At 41.5% G+C, this 22617-nt stretch overlaps 1 protein-coding gene and 1 long non-coding RNA gene across 3 annotated transcripts in view; both read left to right on the top strand.

The window, feature by feature from the left end:
• Window positions 1-7501, top strand: part of MRPL3 (mitochondrial ribosomal protein L3) — a 56773-nt gene extending 49272 nt beyond the window's left edge. Inside the window, exon 10 of one of the 2 annotated variants that reach the window (XM_039528040.1) lies at window positions 6894-7501. In XM_039528040.1, coding sequence (XP_039383974.1) covers window positions 6894-7043 — 150 coding nt within the window. In that variant the 3' untranslated portion in view covers window positions 7044-7501. The remainder of the gene's footprint in view (window positions 1-6893) is intronic. The other variant, XM_039528041.1, reaches the window with a different exon arrangement.
• A 944-nt stretch (window positions 7502-8445) lies between these two features.
• On the top strand, window positions 8446-10190 carry LOC120398247. The gene is made up of 2 exons (XR_005594271.1): window positions 8446-9551; window positions 9787-10190. It is a non-coding gene; the product is annotated as an uncharacterized LOC120398247 (long non-coding RNA).
• Window positions 10191-22617: the final 12427 nt, after the last annotated feature.

Below are 22617 nucleotides of genomic sequence, written 5' to 3'. Positions count from 1 at the left end.
ATGGCACATCTGTAATTTTCCTTTGAGGGAAAAGTATGAAGGATACAATTCTTCAACTTAAATGTTATGTCTAGTCTTTTAAGGTGCTATAGGGCTAGAAGAGGTACGGTAGTTCAGTATGCGTTCTGTAGCCACAACTTTCTAGCCTTTTCACATCAGAAAAGTTAGGACAGAAGCAAAAATATTACAGACTTACTTTGTACACTTAAACAAGTTTTCTGCTTCACAAACAATCTGCACTTTGCTGCTGTAGTTGCTAACACTGACATAGCCTGCAGCCCTATTAAACTGCGAATGTGAGTATGACTTAATCAGTTCCTAAATGGGCATCAGACTTGATGCTTAAGTATTTTATGCTGATGGAGTTCTGAATTGAATTGTATTTCTGTTTATACTGCCAGTTATGCTCGACAGTACATGAATAATGTATATGCACAGTTTATTAAGTGTCTGCAAAACCAATTACCTTTCTGTTTTATAGACTTAATGACAAAATCATGACCAAACCAATTTTAACTTTCTGCATGTAAAAAAACCTTTCATGCCTGTTTAAACTATTTTATTCACTCTTCTGTAAGAAATTACAAACAGATGTAAAAAGGGAATATAATACTGTAGTTAAGCAGAACAAGATACATATACTATACATAATACCACTACTAAATTAAGTTATACCACCTAAGTATTACTGGATACTCAACGCTAACAGGATATTAGTGTTTGGTAATGTTACCTTCTGTGGATCAGTACTTAAATCTCAGGTAGAGAACATAGTGGATCAAAGCTTCTGACCTTTTTCTGTCCCTAAGATGGCCAATAAAATTCAGTTTTTGGAGAACAGTACCAATTCTAACAAAATGTAAACTAGATACCAGTCTGCTCAAGATGTTGAATGTAGCTCTAGTGGTACAGTGTATGCTCATTTGCATGCTCCTTTGCAGTCTCCACAACTTGGCATCCTTAAATCAATGTGGGTGTCTTTAAGAAAATATTCTGTAGCTGACCGCCAAGATATGAACTTGATACATGTATTACTGGGTGAAATTCTATGGCCTAGTATATATTGTACAGGAGGTCAGATTAGGTCGTCATAATGGCTTTTTCTGGCTTTATAATCCATAAAGATAATGACTCTTAAAGCTTCATTAGGGGAGCATCAAGGAAACCGTTAGGCCAAAATCCTCCAAGCTTCTCCATGCAGGCAGAGCTTGTACCCACACAGTGCATTGTATGGGATCAGGCCTAAGTATGTAAACTGTAAAACAAACTGTAAGGCTTGTCTGATTCTTAACCTGTCCATATCTGATTGGGCTGGCCACCTTTCCCTCTAGAAGAATTAGTTGTTAGTGGCCTCAAGTCCCAATTTATATGTGCATTACACACACAAACAGCCCTCCTCCCTCTCCCCTACATTAAAAGAACATTCCGGTTGCAAAGTCAGCACTCAAAAGTTAGCAAGTGCCAGAATTAAGGTTGCCTATGCAAACTCAGTTCAGTCCCTTTGTGCGTATTTATTATGATACAGTCTTCAGTTACATGATTGTATACTATCCTCCACCCCTCACTGGCCCCAGTATCTCTCCCTATAATCAGATTGATGCCTCTGTTCCTATTAATACATAGAAAGAATAAAATAATTAAGGGCTTGATCCTGCAACCATCCGAGCTTTGCATGCTACTGAGTTCATAGAGTCCTGAGGGAGTGTGCTGAGCCCCCCTGGAAGTGATGTGCAATCTATAGGCTGCCCAATCAGCGGGATGCCTTCTGCAGAGAAGCACATGGCCTCATGATGCTGCAGGGAGGGAGAGTCATGCTGTGGTCATCTCAACCACTGTCTTTCTCCCTGGATATTTATATCTCCCTAGATACATCAGTCTCTGCTCTGAAACATACTGTTGTTGAGTTCTTGCATGGCTGCTTCAGAGAACACTGAAGAACAAAAAGCTGTATAGATGGCTCTTCTTTCTTGCCATTTTTACTAGGTCAGGATAGCCTCAGGCTGTTGTTCTTGTCCCTTAGTATCTGGGTCATGAGCACTTCACTAGCACTTCTACCTGAATCACAGTATCGTGTAACTGCTGTAGTATGCAACAAATTCTTCTGTTTTGTTCTGGTCCATGACTTACTGCAGTAACACAGTATTTAAAGTCTTCTCTGTGCTGTCCTTATAAACATAAAAGAAACAGTTCAATAGCCATCTTAAAGAGAGAGAACCATTACATTGCCTTTTAACTACTAAGCACATCTGTAAAGTGAACATTTTAAATTCTTTCCTTGGTTGTATATACCTGCAACAGCAGCCGCCAAACAATCTTCTAAAGACAAAAGGAAACGAGACCTTTTTTCAGTTTGGCATTAGTGCACCTGTGTTTGCCATGACATCAGCAGCAAAACTTGCGCAGTCAACCCACAATTGTTGAAAGAGCTGAATGTAAAATGCTGAAAGAGAACACAAAAGGAGTACTAGCTTTGGTTACGGTAGCAAATCAAAAGAAAACAGTTGTTACATCAAATGTGGCTCGTGTTCCTGGAACCTGTGAAACCTCCAAAGAGAGTGTTCAAAAGAAAAATTGTATCACTCCATTCTGCTGAAAAGGACAAAGGTCTCTTTGAAATATACAGCAATACACAAGAACCCACCTGAATGCACAAAAGAAACTATCTGCAAAATGCCACTTAGAATTAATGTGTAGAATATAATGTTAAGGCCAAACAGAGCTACTTGACATACACAAGTGAACTGACATTGGACAGAGATTCGAGAAGTTTATAAATATCACCACTTAAGAACAGATACTTTATTCCTAAATCCTAGGATAAAAGGGTGTTTTAAAAACTTTTTAATGGAAAATAAAACTGAATATTCATGTGCAGCAACAAATGGTTCATCAACTTCTAAGTTTCTGTTACTGACAGGGAATTCAAAACAGTCCATAATGGGTAAGCCCATTATGTCATTTCATAATGAGAACGATCCAGAATTGCCAAAAATGTACAAACAAAAACCTAACCAACTGAGTAAGCTATCAATGGAATGAACTAAAAAGCCATCAAGTAAAAGCTTGGTTTCTGCCCCAAAGTGCATACTCCTAAATGATGAGGCAAATAAAGGTCACGAATGGACAAGAAGGTAGGCCAGCAGAAGAGAAGGCCAGGGGAGGTGCTAATAGGATCGCACAGTTACTCAGTAACTCATTTTCTTTTTTACAATGAAGATGGCCCTAAACTTTACTGTTAGGGTTACCTCGTTCTTGTGAGCTAGAACCTTTGTAGTCATGATGTTCTGATTTTAACCTCAATCCACATAAAGGAACTGTTTGACATAAGACATAAAATTCAAATCATTGTCCGCTCACACTGCAGCTGTCGCTGTAGCTACATGATGGAGATTGTGCATGACTGGAGAACAGTGTTAATAAGTATATAGCAGAAGAGAAATATGGCATCCTGGAGCAATAGATTGTGCAAAAACATCATGTATCCATTATAACTAGCACATAATTCCAATCCCACCTAAAATACTCTCACGGATTTGAGAGCCACTTTGACATGTGAAACCAATTCCTCCTCTAACTCTTCAGCAAGCAAAATTGTGTTTTAAGCCTGGAAACTCATTTCATTTAGGAAGCTATTTGAGACTTCCCAGCTGAAATTCCAACCTGCAGTTTCTGTCATAGGAAGCCAGGATGTTAAATCTAAGGCTTAGTCTACACTATAAAGTTTTGCCATCATACTTATGTAAGCTAGGAGTAGGTGGAAAGGTGGGTGGGAGAAATCACACCCACTTTCTCTTCTCCCCCCCCCCCCCCAGCGGATTTAGGTCTGCCAGAAAAAAACCCAGTCTAAATGCAACTGTGCTGAGAGAGCAGTGCTTCTATCAACATAGGTAATGTAGTTCATGGAGATGATGATACTATGCCATCAAACTCCTCCTGTCTGCTAATGCTGCACCTGTACTAGGGGACCCTGCTGGTATAGCTATACCAGCAAATCATTTGCCATGTAGACAAGCCTTTAGCTATGGTGTGGTCCCAAAATGTATATCTGTCAGGGTGGATTGATTTTAAATAATTTAAATCCTAATTTAAATTAGCAAATAGGAAGTCATGATTTAAATTATCTATTGTAATCTTAACTTTGCATTTGTACTTTTTAGTTATTTTCCTAAAGTAAATTGGTTGGTACCATTTGGCATTACTTTTTGCTAATCAGGAGGATAAGCTACTATATTCATACACATTTAAGCAGGTATATAGTTTAATATGCATTCGGATTCTTAATTTTTACATTTTTCATTTTAGAAAATGGCAAAAGATGCATTTCTTCTGTACTAGATGATTAACTTTTTTTTTTTACTTGTGATTTGTGTCAAGCTGCATTTGGACATTGGAATTCGATAAAATGATGTTTGTGCATTTAAAAATTGTTTTCGTAACTAAAACTACCTTAAAATGTGCTGGTTACATAATTTTTTTTATCAGAACATGTTTTTCATTTAAAACTAATTTACTAAACAAAGGAAATATCTGTAGTTGGTTAATTTAATTTTCTGATCATCTTGTCCTTCAAAATTTTAGAACTAGTAGATCTCATTCTTTCACACCTAGTTTTACCTCATAGATTAGAAGTAGAAAATAGGTTTTCCTGCTTTTTCACCTCTCACTAGGTTTCTCAACTTGGAGTGAACTAGTAATTGAATTGAACTAGTTGAATAAACTAATATGAAGAAAATATTCTCTCTGCACTTGCAGAAGAAGCTACTGCTGTTCAAAGCTGCTTTAGCACTTCAGAAATTCTGGTTCCAGATGATTAACTAGTGAATTCCATAAGTTTAGTGCAGTGACTTTCTTAAAATATTGGCAGCAGATCTGAACTGCTTGGATATTACTTTTTTTATTTACTATACTTTTACAAATCTGTTTTTATCCACCCTGATATCTCTGCAGGACTCTCTGGGGAGGCTAAAGTTATGTCTTCCTATCGGAACTGAATTGTTCAGGCCTGGATTTCGTTTGTTCTGTTCAATTTCTGCCATAAATAACTGGTTCCATTGTATGTGTTTTCCAGTCAAGTGAGACCAGTCTCTCAATTACTAAACTTACTGCATGGTCTGTTATAAAAGTGGGTAATAGAAAAACAAGCTTCCTGTTTCTGCTGGGCATATTTATCTCTGTTGTAATATATTTCTTCTGAATACAGTTAAATTCGGTAGATGAAGGGGATTATTACAGCTTTCAGAAAGAACTCCATATGTAGTCATATAGAAATGGTGAGGTTAGTTTTAAATGAGATTTCATTGCCCTTCAATGGATAGTTCCTTTTTCTGCAGAGATACCAGGGCTTTATCATCTACCTCATACAAGCTATGGACATGAGGAAAATATTTTTCTACTGATAACTCTACCTACTTATTTTCCTCAAAGATTGGATTTGCAAGGCTAGATTTAAAACATTTCACATGTAGAAAGGTCAGTATAAAAAGTACTTTCACTGTAGCAATAGATTTCTTGAAAATGTACAGTTTCTTAAAGTTATATGTTCTTCAGCCCAAACAAGTGGGTGGCCTTCTAAGTTAGCCAGGGGGTTGAGGTAACACTACCTGGATCCCGCTGTGCGCAAGTGTCTTCCTAGTTTGCTCAGAGAAGTATTGTGAATTCATGCATAATGATCAGATTTGCACATGCAAATGGGCAGTTGTGTTTAGCTGGGCATTTGCATATGAGCATGCAATTCATATGAGTTGCCAACATTGTGAGAGAGAGAGAGTGTGTGGCGTGGGGGATATAAAGTAACAAAATACTTCTTAGATACTGAAGAGCAACAGTCAAAAAGACATAGCTTCTTGTGTTCTTTTGCGTATATAGGTATTTACCATAAATTCTTATGTGAAATAGCAGCTCTGTTTGTACTTTCTTTGTTATTAAGCTACTGTATTTTAAATACAACAGATATTAAGATTTTTCTAAGTCAGGAAGAATTGATGGTGATAGATTTTAATTAAGTTTTAATATCTTCTTATAGCAAGCATTTTGTGTATCCAATATAAAAATCTAAATAATATTAAAATTTTATCAGCTTTTGGTAAATACTGTTTCAGACTAGTATTTTGGTTGTACAAAAGTTAATGAGGAATGCAAACTGGTGATCCATATTAAACCCAATTCCAAAAATTCTTGTGACTTTCTATTATTTGTATAAAGAAATATGTTTAGATAAGTAGAAAAATGTTAAACTCCATGTCTAGCACTTGAGTTTCTGAATTGTAAGTACAGTCGTACTTCACTTCTAGGGACACAATCAACTTAAAATCTAGTCAGTTTAAAAAAAATGAATTAAGTAGTTTCATCCCTCTCTCATCCTTTTGTACATTTACAATTGCATCTTCCCATTTTTAAAAAAAAATGTTTTTCTCTGTTGCTGAGTCAAAAAATTCACAGGTGCAATGGGGAAATTTTCTAACTGAAGGAAAAACATGAAAATCCCTGTACACAAAATGCTACCAGGTTCGGATCTGAACGGACATAGTTCTCTACTCTTTGTTAGATTAATCTTAGATTTTACTTACATTAATAGTAGTTAAAAATATGCAGACAGTCAACTTAATTTAATTTTAACTCTGATTTCTTAGTGGTTGACTTTGATTCATCCCATAGCACAGTACAAAGGTTGAATTATAAGTTTTTAAAGTCTAATGGCTCAAGCACAAAATATTAGATTCATGAGCTGATACTGTCATTAATTTAACTAATGTCCAGACATGGAATTCTTTAAAAAAATAAATAACTTGAATGCTGTTTTCCTCGTGCATAGGAAAAGAGTGATTTCCTGGGGTTTAAATATATTACTGTCTGTGAATCATCTGTTTGATTTATTAAACCTTTTTTCATTCTAGGTCAGAGATACAAATTTACCTACTTACCGAGACTGCAATAAAAATCCTCCATTCCCCACATTTTTTGCTGATGGAGAAGAAGAGCTACCAGAAGACTTGTACGATCAGGAAGTTTTCCAGTTCACTGATCCCTCAGTCACATATGTTTAGTGTTATTGACATCTTTAACAACGTGCAGCTTTCACATTATTTCTGTGAACTTTGCAAAGCTGAACAATTACAAACCCAGAAACTGCACTCTAGTTGAATGACCTGAACGCATCAAACATTGTGGGGGGGGGTTTCAGGTAGCAAGATTTACCACAATCTGTTCCAAAACCGTATTAAAACAGTGGGTGGTGGTAAGTTGATGTGTCTGAGGGAAGGGTTTCAAAGTAATGGGTATATTGCTGATTTTTTACATTTAAAAAATTGCTTCTTGTAACTTTTTCCCTCTCACAGACTGCCAAGATTTCTTTAACTCCATTGTCTTGGAATTGCGTGCATCAGTTACGTGATTGATGAAGTTGAGACTATTAACAGAACAAAATGTATAGTTGTTTTTTCCCCTGAGGGATATGTACTGATTAACTTTGACTAACCAGAAAATAAAAGGTTTATTAAATATCCCATTTTGCCATCTGGGGACATAAATGGAGATTCTAGGACTTTACAAACAATGAACTTGAAAATGTCGAGTAGAAGGGGGCAGGAGAGGGGGGAAGAATTCTAGTTCTCTCTTTTCCAGGCCGAACACCATAGGCAATTGCCCCATAGTGCCTTTGGGGCTATAATCTGTTCTACCTTTCATTTCCCTTTCCTCATCAAAGCTCCTTTCCTCTTTATTTTAGTGCTCTGAGTTTAGAGCAACAGTTACACAATATACATTTCCTAGAGGACAGAATGAGACTAGCAATGTCTGTCTGGTAAGAGTTGTGGCAGTGCTCGCTGGCTTAGAAAGGCTAGACACAGAGACTATAGTAGCTGCCTGTTTGTCCCCTTCATAGGCTCTGTGATGGAGCAAGGCCGGATGGCTACAGGAAAGTACTGAGGAGCAGGTATGTTAGCTCCAGGCTAAGCAAATCCCTAGTACCATGGGAACCAAATGGCAGTTGCTCCAGGCTAATCAAGGCACCTGGGGCCAATTAAGAACTTTCTAGAGAGAGCTACATTGATTGGAGCACCTGCAGCCAATCAGGACAGGCTAATCAAGGCACCTGGTATAAAAAGGGGAGCTCACTCCAGTCCAGAGGAGGAGCCAGAGGAAAGAAGTGCGCATGAGGAGCTGGGAGCAAGAGACACAAGGAACTAAGAACTGAGAGGGGGTACTACTGGAGGATTGAGGAAAACACCATACAATCAAGCAGCATCAGACACCAGGAGGATCCTGTGGTGAGGATAAAGAAGGTGTTTGAAGGAGGCTATGGGGAAGTAGCCCAGGGAGCTGTAGCGGTCAAGCAGCAGTTACAAGTAGCACTATAGAGACTGCTGCAATTCACAGGGCCCTGGGCTGGAACCCGGAGTAGAGGGCGGGCCCGGGTTCCCCCTGAGCCCCGCTACCCCTAATCAGACATAGGAGTAGTTGATCCAGACTATGGGTTTCATCCAAGGGGAAAAGTACTGAGGGGAAGAAATCCGCCAATAAACGCAGGACCTACTAGAGGAGAGGAGGAACTTTGCAACAGCTCCTTGTTCTGATAACTTTATGAAAATGTCCCTTGCATAAGGTATCTAGAGAAATATGTCCCCTTCATAGCTGAGATTTTATATTGTTATGGAAGAGCTTTGGGCCTGCCCTAGTCGTCTTCGTCATTTAACAAAAATGAGCCAAGTGTGAAGGGTCTATTGTACAATTAATTTCTCCCTATCACTCCCATCTCCCACCCAGGCATTCTTTTATAATGGTCAGAGTGCAAGTACTCTCCGTTTGGCTTTCTCCACCTTCCATAAGTTATTTACTGTTTAAAGGCCTGATCCTTTAAACCATTACTTTACGTGCATGAACTTTTCCTTTGAAGTCCATAGGACTAATCGCAAGCATAAATGAAATATGTGCCTATCTGTTTGCTGAATTGGCATCTAATTGCCTACCACGTGCTTTGCACAGTACAAGATTTGCATTCACATGTAATGTTGGGGAGGAGGGCATCCCTAGGCAAAGTCCCGTTTTATGTCTACACTTCATGTAATGGTTGTCAGGAAATCCATCCATTAATTTTGTGCAGCTTCACTACAGAAGTTGATGTACTTTAAAATGTATTTTATATTTTACTAAATGATTTACCGAAACCTTGAGAACAAGTATGTATACCCATCCCAGAGCTGAGGTCCCATCCCATTTAAAAGCAATATTCATGGAGTTATCTCAGTTTATCCCTGAAGTTTACTGAAGGTATTTTGAATTTGTTATACTGTATCCAAGAGATTAGAACATCTTTTATACACGTTGGATATTCACAGGGGACATAGTAATTTGGGAGGGGTAATTGTTGATATATTTAGTGCACTAAATACAGAACTGTGAACTGGTAATGTCTATGTTATTGCCACATAGCTTGATTTAATCTCAACAAGTATCTCTTATTATAAGCAAATAGGGATACTGTATAACACTCTCCCTTTACCCCTTCAAAAATAAAATCAGGCCAGTCACCAATGCTCATATATCATAAACCAAGGGTCGGCAACCTTTGGCACACGGCTGCCAGGGTAAGCACCACTCCAGGCCAGTGGGGCGGCGGGAAGCGGCCGCCAGCACATCCCTCGGCCCGTGCCGCTTCCCGCAGATCCCATTGGCCTGGGATGGCGAACCATTGCCAGTGGGAGCCGCGATCAGTTGAACATGCGGATGCGTCAGGTAAACAAACTGGCGCGGCCCGCCAGGGTGCTTACCCTGGCGAGCCACGTGTCAAAGGTTGCCGACTCCTGTCATAAACCTTAGAAGTACATTGCTAAGAAGTTAGCACTAGCCCTTTCCATTATAAATCATGTATTCCAATTGGGTTTTTTTAAGTGTCCATGAGAAAGTGGAATGTCATAATCTGATGCACTGAATGGTCCTACTAATACGTGCAATTTAGCCTCCTGCTGGCAACAATATTGTTTCCTGAGGATAAACCCTTCAGCGTTTGACATGATGAACCTCAAGTTATTATAACATTTTAATTTTATTTGTATTGCTCTCTGAATATAATGTAAATTGAATGACTCTTCTCTTACAGATACTCCTTTGTGTCTTTTTTTGCAACTGTATTTGCAGTGGTTATTACTGTACAGCTGCACATATAGAGTGAAAATAAAGAAACCAGTCAAATCAAATGTAGCTTAACATTAATAAACTTTTCATAATAAAGTAAAATAAAAGTGTAAAATGATATGTAAGTGGAATGGGGGAATCTGATGTCTCTATCTACATTTCATAAAGACTAGATTCCTAGATTACAAGGTCAGAAGGGACCAGTGTGAGCAACTAGTTTGACCTCCTGTATAATGCAGGCCGTAGGGACTTCCCTGAATTAAAAGTTCTAGAAGTACAAGTTTTTATAAGAGGAGTTCACGGTAGGGGGGGAAATGCATCTTATCTCTTCAGGAGAGTGAGTTGGTTTCAAAGTTAGCAAGTTTAGTTAAGGCAATCAGGGTGAGGAACAAGGAGGACAGAGGCAATTGTGGACTGAAAGTCAGCCTATGGTGTGGGTACCCCTGCAGTGAAACATTTGAAAAGTAAGGGTACGTCTATACTTACTGTCCGGGTCGGCAGCTAGCGTTTGACTTCTCGGAGTTCGATATATCGCGCTAGACGTGATATATCGAACTCCGAACACGCTCCCTTCGACTCCGGAACTCCACCACCGCGAACGGCGGTGGCGGAGTCGACGGGGGAACCGTGGACTTCGATCCCGCGGCGTCTGGACGGGTGAGTAGTTCGAACTAAGGTAGTTCGAGTTCAGCTACGCTATTCGCGTAGCTGAACTTGCGTACCTTAGTTCGGCATCTTCCACCCCCCCCCCCCCCAGTGTAGACCAGGCCTAAGAAAATGGGGAAATCCACTCCCCAAAAATGGTTTAACTGGGCCAATTAAGCACAAGAAAACTTAAAGGATATAATGGACTTTGCATATGACGTGGTGCTTAGATCCACATATAGGACATCTGGGGAAACAGTTCTGTGAACAGTGTCTCAGTATTACAGCAGCTCAGGGATATCAAAGGAAGGTGAAAGGTACAAGTGACCACAGAACTGAAGAAGGGCCATGAGGACCCTGGGACAAAGCAACAAGAAAGTGCTTGTGAGCTATTGTGTGAGAAAATGACAGGCTGGGAGGAGAAAGCTCTGTGATAAAATAAAAAGTGGTGCCATTTATCACTGAACCGTTTCAGTGTACCTAGCTGGCTTAACTTTTCAGAGTGCAAGACAAGCTATGTCATACAGAACCACTACTTTTGTTTGAATGGTTTTCTTTCTGTTCTTAATCTTGCCTTGGACTGTTCCAGAAATTATTCAGAGAAATTCCCCCCCCCCCTCCCCTGGGTTCTCCCCTAAAAGGACATGGGCCACGGGGTCCTAGCCCATAAGCTGAGTCAAGTATGGAAATGTTTTCTGATAGATGCTGTGAGAGGCACTGAAGATTTGAGAATCAAGTCAAAGCAGGTACAAGTAAAAAGGTTTAAAAAAAAAAACTAGATCAATAGAAAGTCTGATGGTGACATCTGTGCAGTTAATAATTTGACCAGGAACATAGTAATTTTCATACCTGATCTGACCTGCCATGTTTCATCTAGTGCAGTATCCGGTCTCTGACAGTGGCTAACACCAGCTGCTTCAAGGTTTAAAAACAAACCAAACCCCCCCCCCCCCAACCTTTGAGTAGATAGTTATGGGATATGCTTCATGCAGAGAAAATTTTCTCCAAACCCAAAATAGTTAGATTGGTTTATATCCCTTCCAAAGCTCTTAGGTTTATTTGGATTTTTTTTTAATATTTACTTTTCTAACACTGGATATTCTTGTTAATTTATCTTGTCCTGTGCTTGAATCCTGAATAGGCTCCTGGCCTCAGTGATGTCTTGTGCAACTGAGTCCCACAGATTAATTGTTCATTGTTTGAAAAAATCTTATTTGCCACTTTTTTCATTTTCTTCGAAGGTCCCCTAGTTTTTGCATTTTGAGGGCAAATAGACGTTCAAAATCTACATCCTCTGTAGAATTCATTATTATATAAGTGGATGATAGGCTACTCTTCCATATACCATAGGAAATGAGATGTTAGTTTGAGAACCCACTAAACTGTTGCATTTGTAAGGGAGGAACAACTTCTTTTTCCTGATCTTGTGTGCAATGACACATGGAGCGATGGCTTAATGTTGTCATAATTAATACAATACCTACCTATTAATTCCATATCATCTCAAATCTTCCTTATTAGAAATTAGGTTTGTATAAAGAAAAGGATTAAGTCTGAGAAACTATATGGAGAATTAAGAGTATTTAAAGCATTTAAGATGTAGACCACTTGAGGGTGAAAGGGTCAGTTTGAAGAGGTTTTGTTGATCGGTTGAAACCACAAAAGTTTGTGTTGATGATGTGTTTGATTTTAAATAATAAATGTGATTAATGACCAATGATGTCAAAGGTGCCAGTAAAGACCAGGATAAATAAATAGGGTGGAATTATCAAAAGGGTCTAAGCAAGTTAAGCATCTAACTCATAGGGTGGGATTTTCAAAAGCACCTAAGTTTATAAATGGAAAAGTCAGGGTGAAAAGAGTGTTTTCAAGACTAACCCAACCAAAATGTACCATACTCTAGCTAAGCAACCTGACTCCAACAATAGCAAGTGAAATATAGTATAGGTAGCTGGCTAATTAAAATGAATTAACCAATATGTTTTATGGCAGAGATATCCTATTATGGATGAAGAGGAGTAAAGGGTTCCTATAATCTCTTCCCCCGTGTTACCTGGGAGAATATTGACAGGTTTCAGAGTAGCAGCCATGTTAGTCTCTATCCGCAAAAAGAATAGGAGTATTTGCGGCACCTTAGATACTAACAAATTTATTTGAGCATAAGCTTTCGTGGGTTACAGCCCACTTCATCAGATGCATATATCTGCTGGATGTGAGTTTTAATATAATTTAACAAAAAATATGGGATTGTAAAAGGAATGACCTTGTCTTTATCTGTGACTACTGTCTCCATGAATTAATACAGATGCCTAAAAAAATTAACAGCTCATAAATGAATAGGTATCAAGAGGTGTAGAAGGCAGTTTCCTATAAAATCCAATTCTAGATCTAAAAATATTGCTATCACCAAAAACTTACCAGTTCACCAATTTATGAGTTGAACAAACAAAAGTGGCTGCTCTATTTTTCTCCAGAAGTGCAGAAAGATGTTTAAATTGCTCTGATTTGTGACAAGCTGGTTTTGCTTTCTTTCAGGGTGCACCTAAGGGTGCACCGCATCTTGCAGGGGTGAGGAGAAAGCAGCAGAGGGTTAGTCTGTGTGTTGAGGAAGGATAGAACCTAGGAATTCTAATTGTTTCTATGCTCTAAAGCAGGGGTTCTCAAAGTTTTGTACTGGTGACCCCTTTTCACACAGCAAGCCTCTGAGTGAACCCCCCCATAAATTAAAAACACTTTTTTATATATATAAATGGAGGCAAAGCGGGGTTTGGGATGGAGGCTGACAGCTCGTGACCCCCCATGTAATAACCTCGTGACCCCCTGAGGGGTCCTGACCCCCAGTTTGAGAACCCCTGCTCTAAAGGCACTTTCTTTCCTGCTCCCCATCTGTACGCTAACTGGGATGATAACTCAGGCATGCTGTCTACAATCCTTCCTTACAGTGCTTGAAACAACGCAGGAGTCCTAGGTGTCATTCCCCTTGTTGTAAGTGCTTGACCACTCTCCCTCCCACAGAGCAAGGCAAGGAATCCATCAACATCGCCCTCCAACCCTCTGCAGCTTCTCTGCACTTATTTTCAAAAGAGTATCTCTGACTTGCTTAGCTGTTGCAGAATGAAGAGAGGATTTGCCTCGTGCTGCATCGCTCCCTGTGCAACTGTGATGATCTCAAGGGGGGCAGAATGTTTTATCCACCTTGCTGTATACTCAATTGACACGTAAGTGGCTTGTCAATTTATATTTAAATAATGGATTCTTCTCCTGAGGGGAGTAGGTGTTAAGGATTTGCTTTACAACTGTAATAGAAAAGTCTAACTAGCACAGTAACACAATCCAAAATAAGCTTGAAAGACCTAAGTGTTCCCACTGCAATGGATCAGCAAAAGAGAGTTGCTGCTGGTGTTACTTGGGCACAGCGTTCCTTCCTCCTTTCAACACTATGGGCTTGTGTACATGGGAATGTTAAACCGGATCAAATTGAGTTAATCCCATTTGAAAACACTTGTGTACATGTGACATATCACATAGCTGTGCATTAACTCCTCATTTATCAGGAACTCTGGGGTCCTCTTGCAAAGTGGAGGTGGTTTGTTTTGAGTTGTATTAGTTTGATCTTTTGTTCATGTGCACAGAGTAGCTGCTCACCAATTTCTGCATGCCTCCAATGGCTATATCACAGTGCTTTGCCGATCAAACTGCTAAAGCAAACCGGAACATAGGTGTAGCCACTGCACACACACCCCCCTTTAGCAACATAAAAGCAGATACAATACACTGAAATCCAAATGCACCCAGCACCCTCCATATATGCAGAACTCTTACCATCTCTGAGCTTCCCCCAAAGAATGGGAAGAGTCTCAGGGAAGTAAAGTACATACACATACATACTTAACTCATAGGGCTTTTGTTTGTTTTAATCTGGAATATGAACAATAAGTGACTGAGGTTTTTTTTCCCCCTTCTCCCACAGCCCCAGCACCCGCAACAGCCATATCATCAAGGACAGGGCCTCTATTTACTGCTGATAGGCTGATCAACCTGAGGGTAAGGGGGGGCGGGGCGGAAAGGAAGACTCCGGAGGACATGTTTACAGAACTCATGGCTGAGTCACAGAGGAAAGTCAGGCTGGCTGACAGGTGACAGCTGTACCTGATGACCCAGAGAGAGAGAAAAATGTAGCTGTCCCAGGTGATCATAGAAATGGCCAAGGACAGTGTCTGAGTAGCCAGGAAAACTGGCTGTGGTTAAGGACAGCATCAAGATGACGAAAACATGGAAAAAGACCTGAGAGATGTAGAGGCAACTCATGGACATTATGCTGAGTGGAATGCCCTGCAAAAGAAACCCTAGCTAGGCCAATAGACCCTGCAGTCCCATAATTTGGGATCCAGGCATGTCCTTCATCCCCTGGACAGTGCTGGCTACTGGGACCAGTAGGAACTCCTAACCACCACATCCCTGCAGCAGTACCCCCAGCAGCTCCCATTCTCCTCCCAGATCCAAGCTTGGCACTAAGAATACTTGCCTCTGGGAGTCCAGCTGTTTTGAGCCCGGCAATGCCCCTGAGATTTTTGATCTGCAGCACTCGGCCCCAAAACCTGTGAGGACAAGAAGAGCTAGAGGCAAGGTTTATATTCACCTGTAACTTTAGCCCCTTCCCAAAATTGTTGCATTTGAAATATTTTTACTGTTGTATTTTCAGTTCTGTGTGCACTGTTGCATTCGTTAAAGGTTTGTGCGTAGTTTATACTGTAGATTGGTTAATTTAATGTATTTCCAAATTCAGAGAGATTATTTTTCCATTGGTTTCATAAAAGAAACTGTTCACATTGCAGCGAATATAGACAATCCTTGAAACAAAAAAAAGAATGCATGGCTTTTGCAAAAGCACATAGGGAATGCTAAACTTCAGCCACCCCCACCTAACCTGCACTAGCTAACATGTTCAGCCATGGGACTCAACATACAAATAATAGACATCCCTTACAGCTTTCCTGCAGCTGTTTGTGTTCTCTATGCGATGCCTTGCTGGCTGCTCAAGCCTCTGAACAGGTCTCTGCACTTCAGCCTCCCACTCATCCTGGTCCATGCTGGTCAACAGCAAGCCAAAAATGGCACAAGCCAGCCCAGAAAAGAACATGGGACAGAGACATGGGAATTTTTAATTTAATTTAAACTCACCGGGTTTGCCACAATTCTCTGCAAAACCAATCCCAGGATGCATGCTACTCAGAGTTGAAGCAAAGGACCAGGGGCTACCCCCAGAAAATGCTACATGCTCATGCTCATTTTGCAGCAAACTACCGCTGTGTGTTCACCGGATATTAATTGAAAATGGAAGAGGCATTCTGTGTGCATGCTGTTGGTGTGACTCATGTACTGTGATTTACCTGATGTACATACAAAAGCTTTGGCTTAACCCCCCCCCCATGTTAGTGTCAAAGTTAGACTCAGGACTCACAGTTTGTCAGACCACTCTGTTTTATTAGCACAGCGCTCTGCTAATAACACCCAGATAATGTGAGCCCCCTGCAAGACACAAACTATCTTATTTATACAGATAAAAGGATGAGAATTTAACAAGATAACAAAGGGAGCAGAATCAGATAAGTTTACCTGGGCTAGGCATGCATATCTTATTTCCTTACTAACTACTACCCATCTTCTGTTAATGTTTTGCCATTAGCACCATTGTTTATGCCTAATGTTTCTTTTTTCTGCACCTGTGTATCAACATTTTCTTTTTCTCTTTTAAAATACACACAACATTTCTTTAATCCATTCTTATTTTTACAATATAATTCATTCTACTTTCACATTAGACACACCCTATGCTAGTCTGGGATTGTGAGCTCTGAATGCCTGGTGCAGCTTTTAAATTAGCAGGCAGTTGAATTTGCTCCTCGCTTAAAAATATTTGAGTGCGCGTGCCCCAAGACCCGCTATGTTTCTGCAGCTTTCAAATGTGCTCATCTTGTCTCCTACCTCGAGCTGCTCAGAATTAACTGTTCGCTGATTAGCTGTGATTGATATGAATTTGCCTCTGATGATGGGTACCGCTAAAGGAAAAGCCAAGACACCGGAGCAAGACTGGGGGAGAGACTAGACCCATGTTGGGCAGCTTTCAGTCCCCGTCGGCCTCGTGGCCTCCAACTCAAGTTGAGCGGAGTAGCCTGGCCCACTCTGAGCCAGCCTCCCTGGACACCAGTGGCCACATTCGGGTGCCCTCCATGCCAGAGGCCCTGCAGGCAGCTTGAGACATTATGTCACTGTCGATACCAGTAGCACCGCTGTTAGCGGCTCCCTAGTCCAGAGGTAAGCCACCACTCAGACCTCCGCAATCGCTTCCTGGACAGTACTGCTCACGGTCGAGGGAAGGTTCCCAACGAGGGCAGGTTCCCCGCTCAGTGACCGTCCTTGTGCAGTCCATGCCGGTCCCCATCAACCCCGCCAGGTTGTCTGGCTGGGTATCGACTGGCAGGGGTTTCAAGCATTGCTCCACCTCGAGGGAACATAGACCTCGTGAGGGGAGTGTGCCCAGTCTAGACCGGGACAGACAGCACCAAAGGTCATTGTCTCCGAGAAGCTACTGTAGCCCCTCACAGTACAGGCATCTATGCCGTTCCCGTTCTTCGTCTCACTTGAGGTCTTCACCACGGCACGGCTCCCACAGCCCCAGGCATTGATTGCTGGCACCCCGCTGTCGCGAATCCGCCTGTCAGAGCCAGTTGCGGAGCAGCCGCTACTGGCAGTACTCCCGCTCCTCCACGTTGGGATCAAGGTCTTGCGTTGGCACCGCTCTGACGTCACTACTCATCCCAGTCCCGGGATAGCAGTCGATCTTATGCCAGCTTGGCCTCCCTTCAAAGTCATTAATCGATAGGCCAGGCTAGTCAGGCTGGACTGCCTGCTCTGCCAGTGCCACAGCAGGTGCAGTGTCACTGGGATCCTTGGCTAGTGCCATGACCTGTTGGTTCCCACCTGTTCTGGTAGGATCCCGGATCTGACATCAGGAATCTGGTCAGGTAATTATTTTATTGTTTTGTCTGGACTGAGGGACGTCCTGTCTCTGTGTCTGTCCCGTCTTCCTGTGGAGTGTTTGAGTCTGGGTGCCTCTGTGGTCGGACTCCTGTAAATTTCTAGAAAATGGGTCTAGCTAACTCAGGGGATACAAAAACTCAGTGGCCTGTTAAATCTTGGAACAAAGACCAGTGGACATCTTAAAAGACAAAACAACTCCCTAACCTAACTAAATTGGCTAAAGAGAGAAGAGGTTTTTCATTCAGTGGTTGGAGGGGACAAATCCCATCTCATTGTAAAAGGACAAAAAGCAGGATCGGGCCCAGAAAAAAAAGCAAGCAACAGATAAAAAAAAAAAAAAAGGTTGGAAGCCCCTAAGGGCATAGTGTAAGGATAGAAGAAAGCAGTAGTGCAGGCATGAACCCTGGAACAATACTTAAAAAATGGAAATGAATCTGAGGTGATAAAAGGTTTATTTTGGGAGAAAAAAGTGATTTTAAAGAAAAAAGAGTGAAAAGTTAACTCTACAGGCTGAGAGAATTAAGAGCAATGTGTTTGTGAAAATGTGTATGTATCTATTTGTTCAAAAAAAAAGAATAAAGTTCTAAGAATCTAGTTTGTAAAACTGTGTTGTTTGTGTTTTTAGTAGGTGTAATAAATTTTTTTTTTTTTTTTTTTTTTTTTTAAAAAAAAAAAAACTCATAATTCAATTTGCAAAAAAAACAGACACCTTTTTTTAGACACAGACAATTAGTGTTGTTGTGGCATTTAACCCTGATTCTTTATAAAATTTTAAAATTTTTTCTTAAAAAAAACAAGTCCATGGCTGCAATAGGCAGTCAAAATCAGAATGTTTTCAGATCTCTGTGTGTTTTGTAAGCAGGAGTTGAAAGTGGAAAAAAAAAAAAAACTCTGGTGAAAGTGATTGTGTCCCTTTAGAGACAGAGTCTCTGAGTCTGCTGATGGCTTTGAATCCAAAAAAAGCAAGCCTGTGTTGATGCAAATTACCTAACTGAGAAAAGAAAAAAAAAAGAAAAAAGAAAAAAAAAAAATAAAAAAAAAAAAAGAAAGATACATAGATCTTAAGAAATGATTTGATATATTGTTGTTATTATTAATAAATGAAATTAATGTTAATAAGTAAAGTACCCCTAAAACAACAACGTGTTATAGTGTGTAAAAAAAAAAAAAAATCATGGTAATGATGCTAATGATGCTTCTCAGCTAATACCTGTGAATAAAACTTAAAACAGCAACACAAAAAAAAAACACAAAACAGGTGGCTATATAGAAAAGGAAAAAAACCCACACCACCTGGATTCATTTTCAAACAGTGGAATAATACTTTTATAACTTAAAAAAGTAGAAAAATAAAAAACCCTGTAAAACCTGCCTAAAAAAAAAAACAAAAAAATATCTTTATCCAGCAGCAAGTGTGGATAGCCTCAGACTTAATATTTCTAAATGCTGGGTCTGCAGCCACATCCCAGCCCACTGTCAAACTGATGTTGTGTGTCCTGGCTCCTACCTCATTCCCAGACCTCACTGGGAGGACTTCCGTCCGACACACACAATATGGAAGAATAGTAATGACACCTGGGAGACTATTGGGGGTAGTTTTTTTTACCCACTTGGGGATACACACCGCAAAAAAAAAGGCTAAGAAAAAAAGAAAAAAATAAAAAGGTACCAGTGAGGTCCGTGGGCCCCGACGCAGCCCCCGGTGGTGGCTTGCTCAGTGGCCGGAGCCTCGGAAAGACCGTTAGCCTCCCTTTTGCAGCTTCCCAGAAAGGAGTCGGTGGAGCGTTCATCCCCAGTCCCACGCTCAGAAGGGGACCAAGTGGTGGGACCTGCGGCACTGGTGGGGAAGCAGAGTACCGCACCCCCATAGTAATCCTCCCCCAGTGAGGCGATCACAGCCCCTCCTCTGCCGGTCCCACAGGAGGACACGAAAGCCCACCAAGAGCTGTTGAAAAGGGTGGCATTGGGCCTCAACCTACAGAGTGAAGAGGTAGAGGAACCCTCCGACTCCCTGTTCAGTATCCTCTCATCTTCGGCACCGGGCAGGGTGGCTCTCCCACTCCATGAAGCAGTGGCAAAAATCTCGAATGCCTTGTGGCAAACCCCAGCTTCCATGCCCCCCATCTCTAAGAGGGCAGAACAGAAGTATTTTGTGCCCACCAAGGGGCATGAATACCTGTATACCCACCCTGCCCCCAACTCTCTAGTTGTCGAGTCGGTCAACCATAGGGATTGGCAAGGTCAACCCGCTCCTACTACTAAAAATAAGGACTCAAGGAGACTAGATCTATTCGGTAGAAAGGTTTATTTGTCCTCAAGTTTCCAACTGAGGGTGACGAATCACTAAGCCCTGCTGGGTAAATATGATTTCAATTTGTGGGGCTCCATTCCCAAATTTGTGGACTCCCTCCAGGAGTGCGATAAGAAAGAGTTCAAGGCTCTGGTTGTGGAGGGTGCGGCTGCCACCAGGGCAGCCCTTCAGGTGGCCTTGGATGCCACAGATGTGGCTGCAAGGTCCATGGCCTCCGCAGCGTCCATGAGGAGAGCATCATGGTTCCTGCTGTCTGGATTGTCCAGCAAGGCACAGAGCTCCTTACACGACCTTCCGTTCAATGGCAAGGCTCTGTTTGCAGAACAAACAGATGTGAAGTTACACGGTCTGAAGGACTCCCACACAACATTAAAAACCATTGGCCTCAGTTTAAACCACAGCAGGCTTGTAGTCAGGCCACCCACTCCAGATATGAGCCCCCTTATAAAAAGTCAAGGGATTAAAAAAAGCACCTGCAAACGCAATCCTGGCCTGCGCCTCAGCCTGGGCCCTCTAAGCACCACTTTTGGCGGGACGCCTGGGGGCAACTTACCAGTTCATACCAGGGATCCACCCGCAATAAAGCTTCCCTTCTCCAACTGGTTGTGGGCTTTTCTCCCAGAGTGGTCGCGGCTGACCTTGGACCAGTGGGTCCTCAACACTGTCTTCCGGGACTACATCCTCCAGTTTACTTCTCCCCGATCCACCCACCCACCCTCCATCCCCGTCCCTCTTCAGGGACCCCTCTCACAAGAGCCTACTCGAGCAGGAGGTGAGGCGGCTCCTTGGCTTAGGAGCGGTGGAGGTGGTGCCAGCAGAGTTCAGACGCTCAGCAGGACAGGGTGAGGGAGCCCAGGCTAGTGGAACAGGTAGGCTCAGTGGTACCCCAGTATATAAGGTGGCACCCCGGAATGGGGGGCAACATGTCATATTCTTCATTTCTGGCAACTTGTAAATCAAGACTGGATCGTTTTCTAAAAGATCTTCTCTAGTTCAAACAGGCGTCAATTAGGGAAATCTTATGGCCTGTGTTATACAGGGGGTCAAACCAGATGATCATAATGGTTCCTTCTGGCCTTGGAATCTATGAATCTATATTATTCCCAAGCAGTTCTGGGTGGAGTTAGCTCATTTGACTGTCCTGCACATCTCATCACACAGCTTCATCCTGCTGACAGAGTTAGAGGATGTATGTCTGCCGCAGCTAAAGTAAATAGAAACAGGAAGGAGAGTGTTCATCGCATCCGTCCTTAGGGAGGGGGAGCCAATGCTGAAGAAGACAGAGAGCCACGCTCCTTCTGCTTTTACTTTAAAGCTCATGTAGCTGCATATGCTAATTGCTAATAGTACATAAGATTTATTTAAGTCTCCTTTTTTATATTAGTTTCTCCATTTCAGTATGAAATTGGGTCCCAAACATGCTCCATAGCATGATGACTATCGTGGCCCATCTCAGGAGCCAGTAGATTCCAGTCATTCATTACCTGGACCATTGGCTGGGACAGGACAGCTCTTGTTCAGGTGACTCATCTGCTTTTGAAATGCATCCTACACTTAAACAATATGATTTATTTGAATGGAGGTAGTGCCTAGACATCTCAATTAAGCATCCAGGCCCTGTTTTCCTAGGCCCCATAATGTCAGGAGTTCCATCTTGGTCATGACCTGGGATTGAAGTAGGGACCTCAAGAGCTGAGAACATACTAAAGGACTAAGTCCTGTAGCTGGGAGCTGTTATAGACGTACTTTCATTGTGGATTGGACACCGAGGCGGATGGGTAACACATGCTGAATGGTTTGTTATATATACACCCATAATGAAAAAGCCAGTCCCTGCCCAAAAGAGATTAACCATCTAAATGTTCTCCTTCTCCCAATATGACTTAGAGCTGATGCTGCCTTGTTTATCTTAAAGTGCTGATGAGGAAAGACATATTGGAGACTAGAGCATGCATTATAGTTGCTCTGACCTAGTTGGGAGCTTCAACATTTATTTATTTAGCCTGTTTTCCCATCTGGCTTCAGAAGACTTGCACTGTTTCATGTCATTAATTTCCCTACCTTCCTCCTCTTCTGATTAATGAAGAGCCTTGCACAAGAGAAGGACAGGCTGAATTAATCTTGAGGAGTGAAATCCTTCGCAAGTGTAATGATACGAAATTATTTAAACCCAGCTGCCAGCCTGTACTAGGAAAGGCCAAAGATTTTTTGCTGAGGTATTTTTAGACATTACCAGAGGTGCAGTGCAAAACTGCAAAGGAGAGGTGCTGGATATTTGTTCTTTGTGTTTTGAGGCTGAAAGTGGTGGCTCCCTTTGTCCTTAGTCAGCCCCAGGGATTGTGTTTTCCTCTCTATTTGATGAGTATCTAGCACATTTTGCAGCGTTGCCAAGCTCAGAAGTCATAACAGACCCACCTGAAAAATCATGAATGGTTTAAAATCCTGATTTAAAATATATCTGCTTTGTCATCTGACTTTGAAAAACTTGGCAG

The sequence above is a fragment of the Mauremys reevesii genome, linkage group 2 (assembly GCF_016161935.1).
Source record: "Mauremys reevesii isolate NIE-2019 linkage group 2, ASM1616193v1, whole genome shotgun sequence".
NCBI lineage: Eukaryota > Metazoa > Chordata > Testudines > Geoemydidae > Mauremys > Mauremys reevesii.
This window is presented reverse-complemented; position numbering and strand designations above follow the sequence as displayed.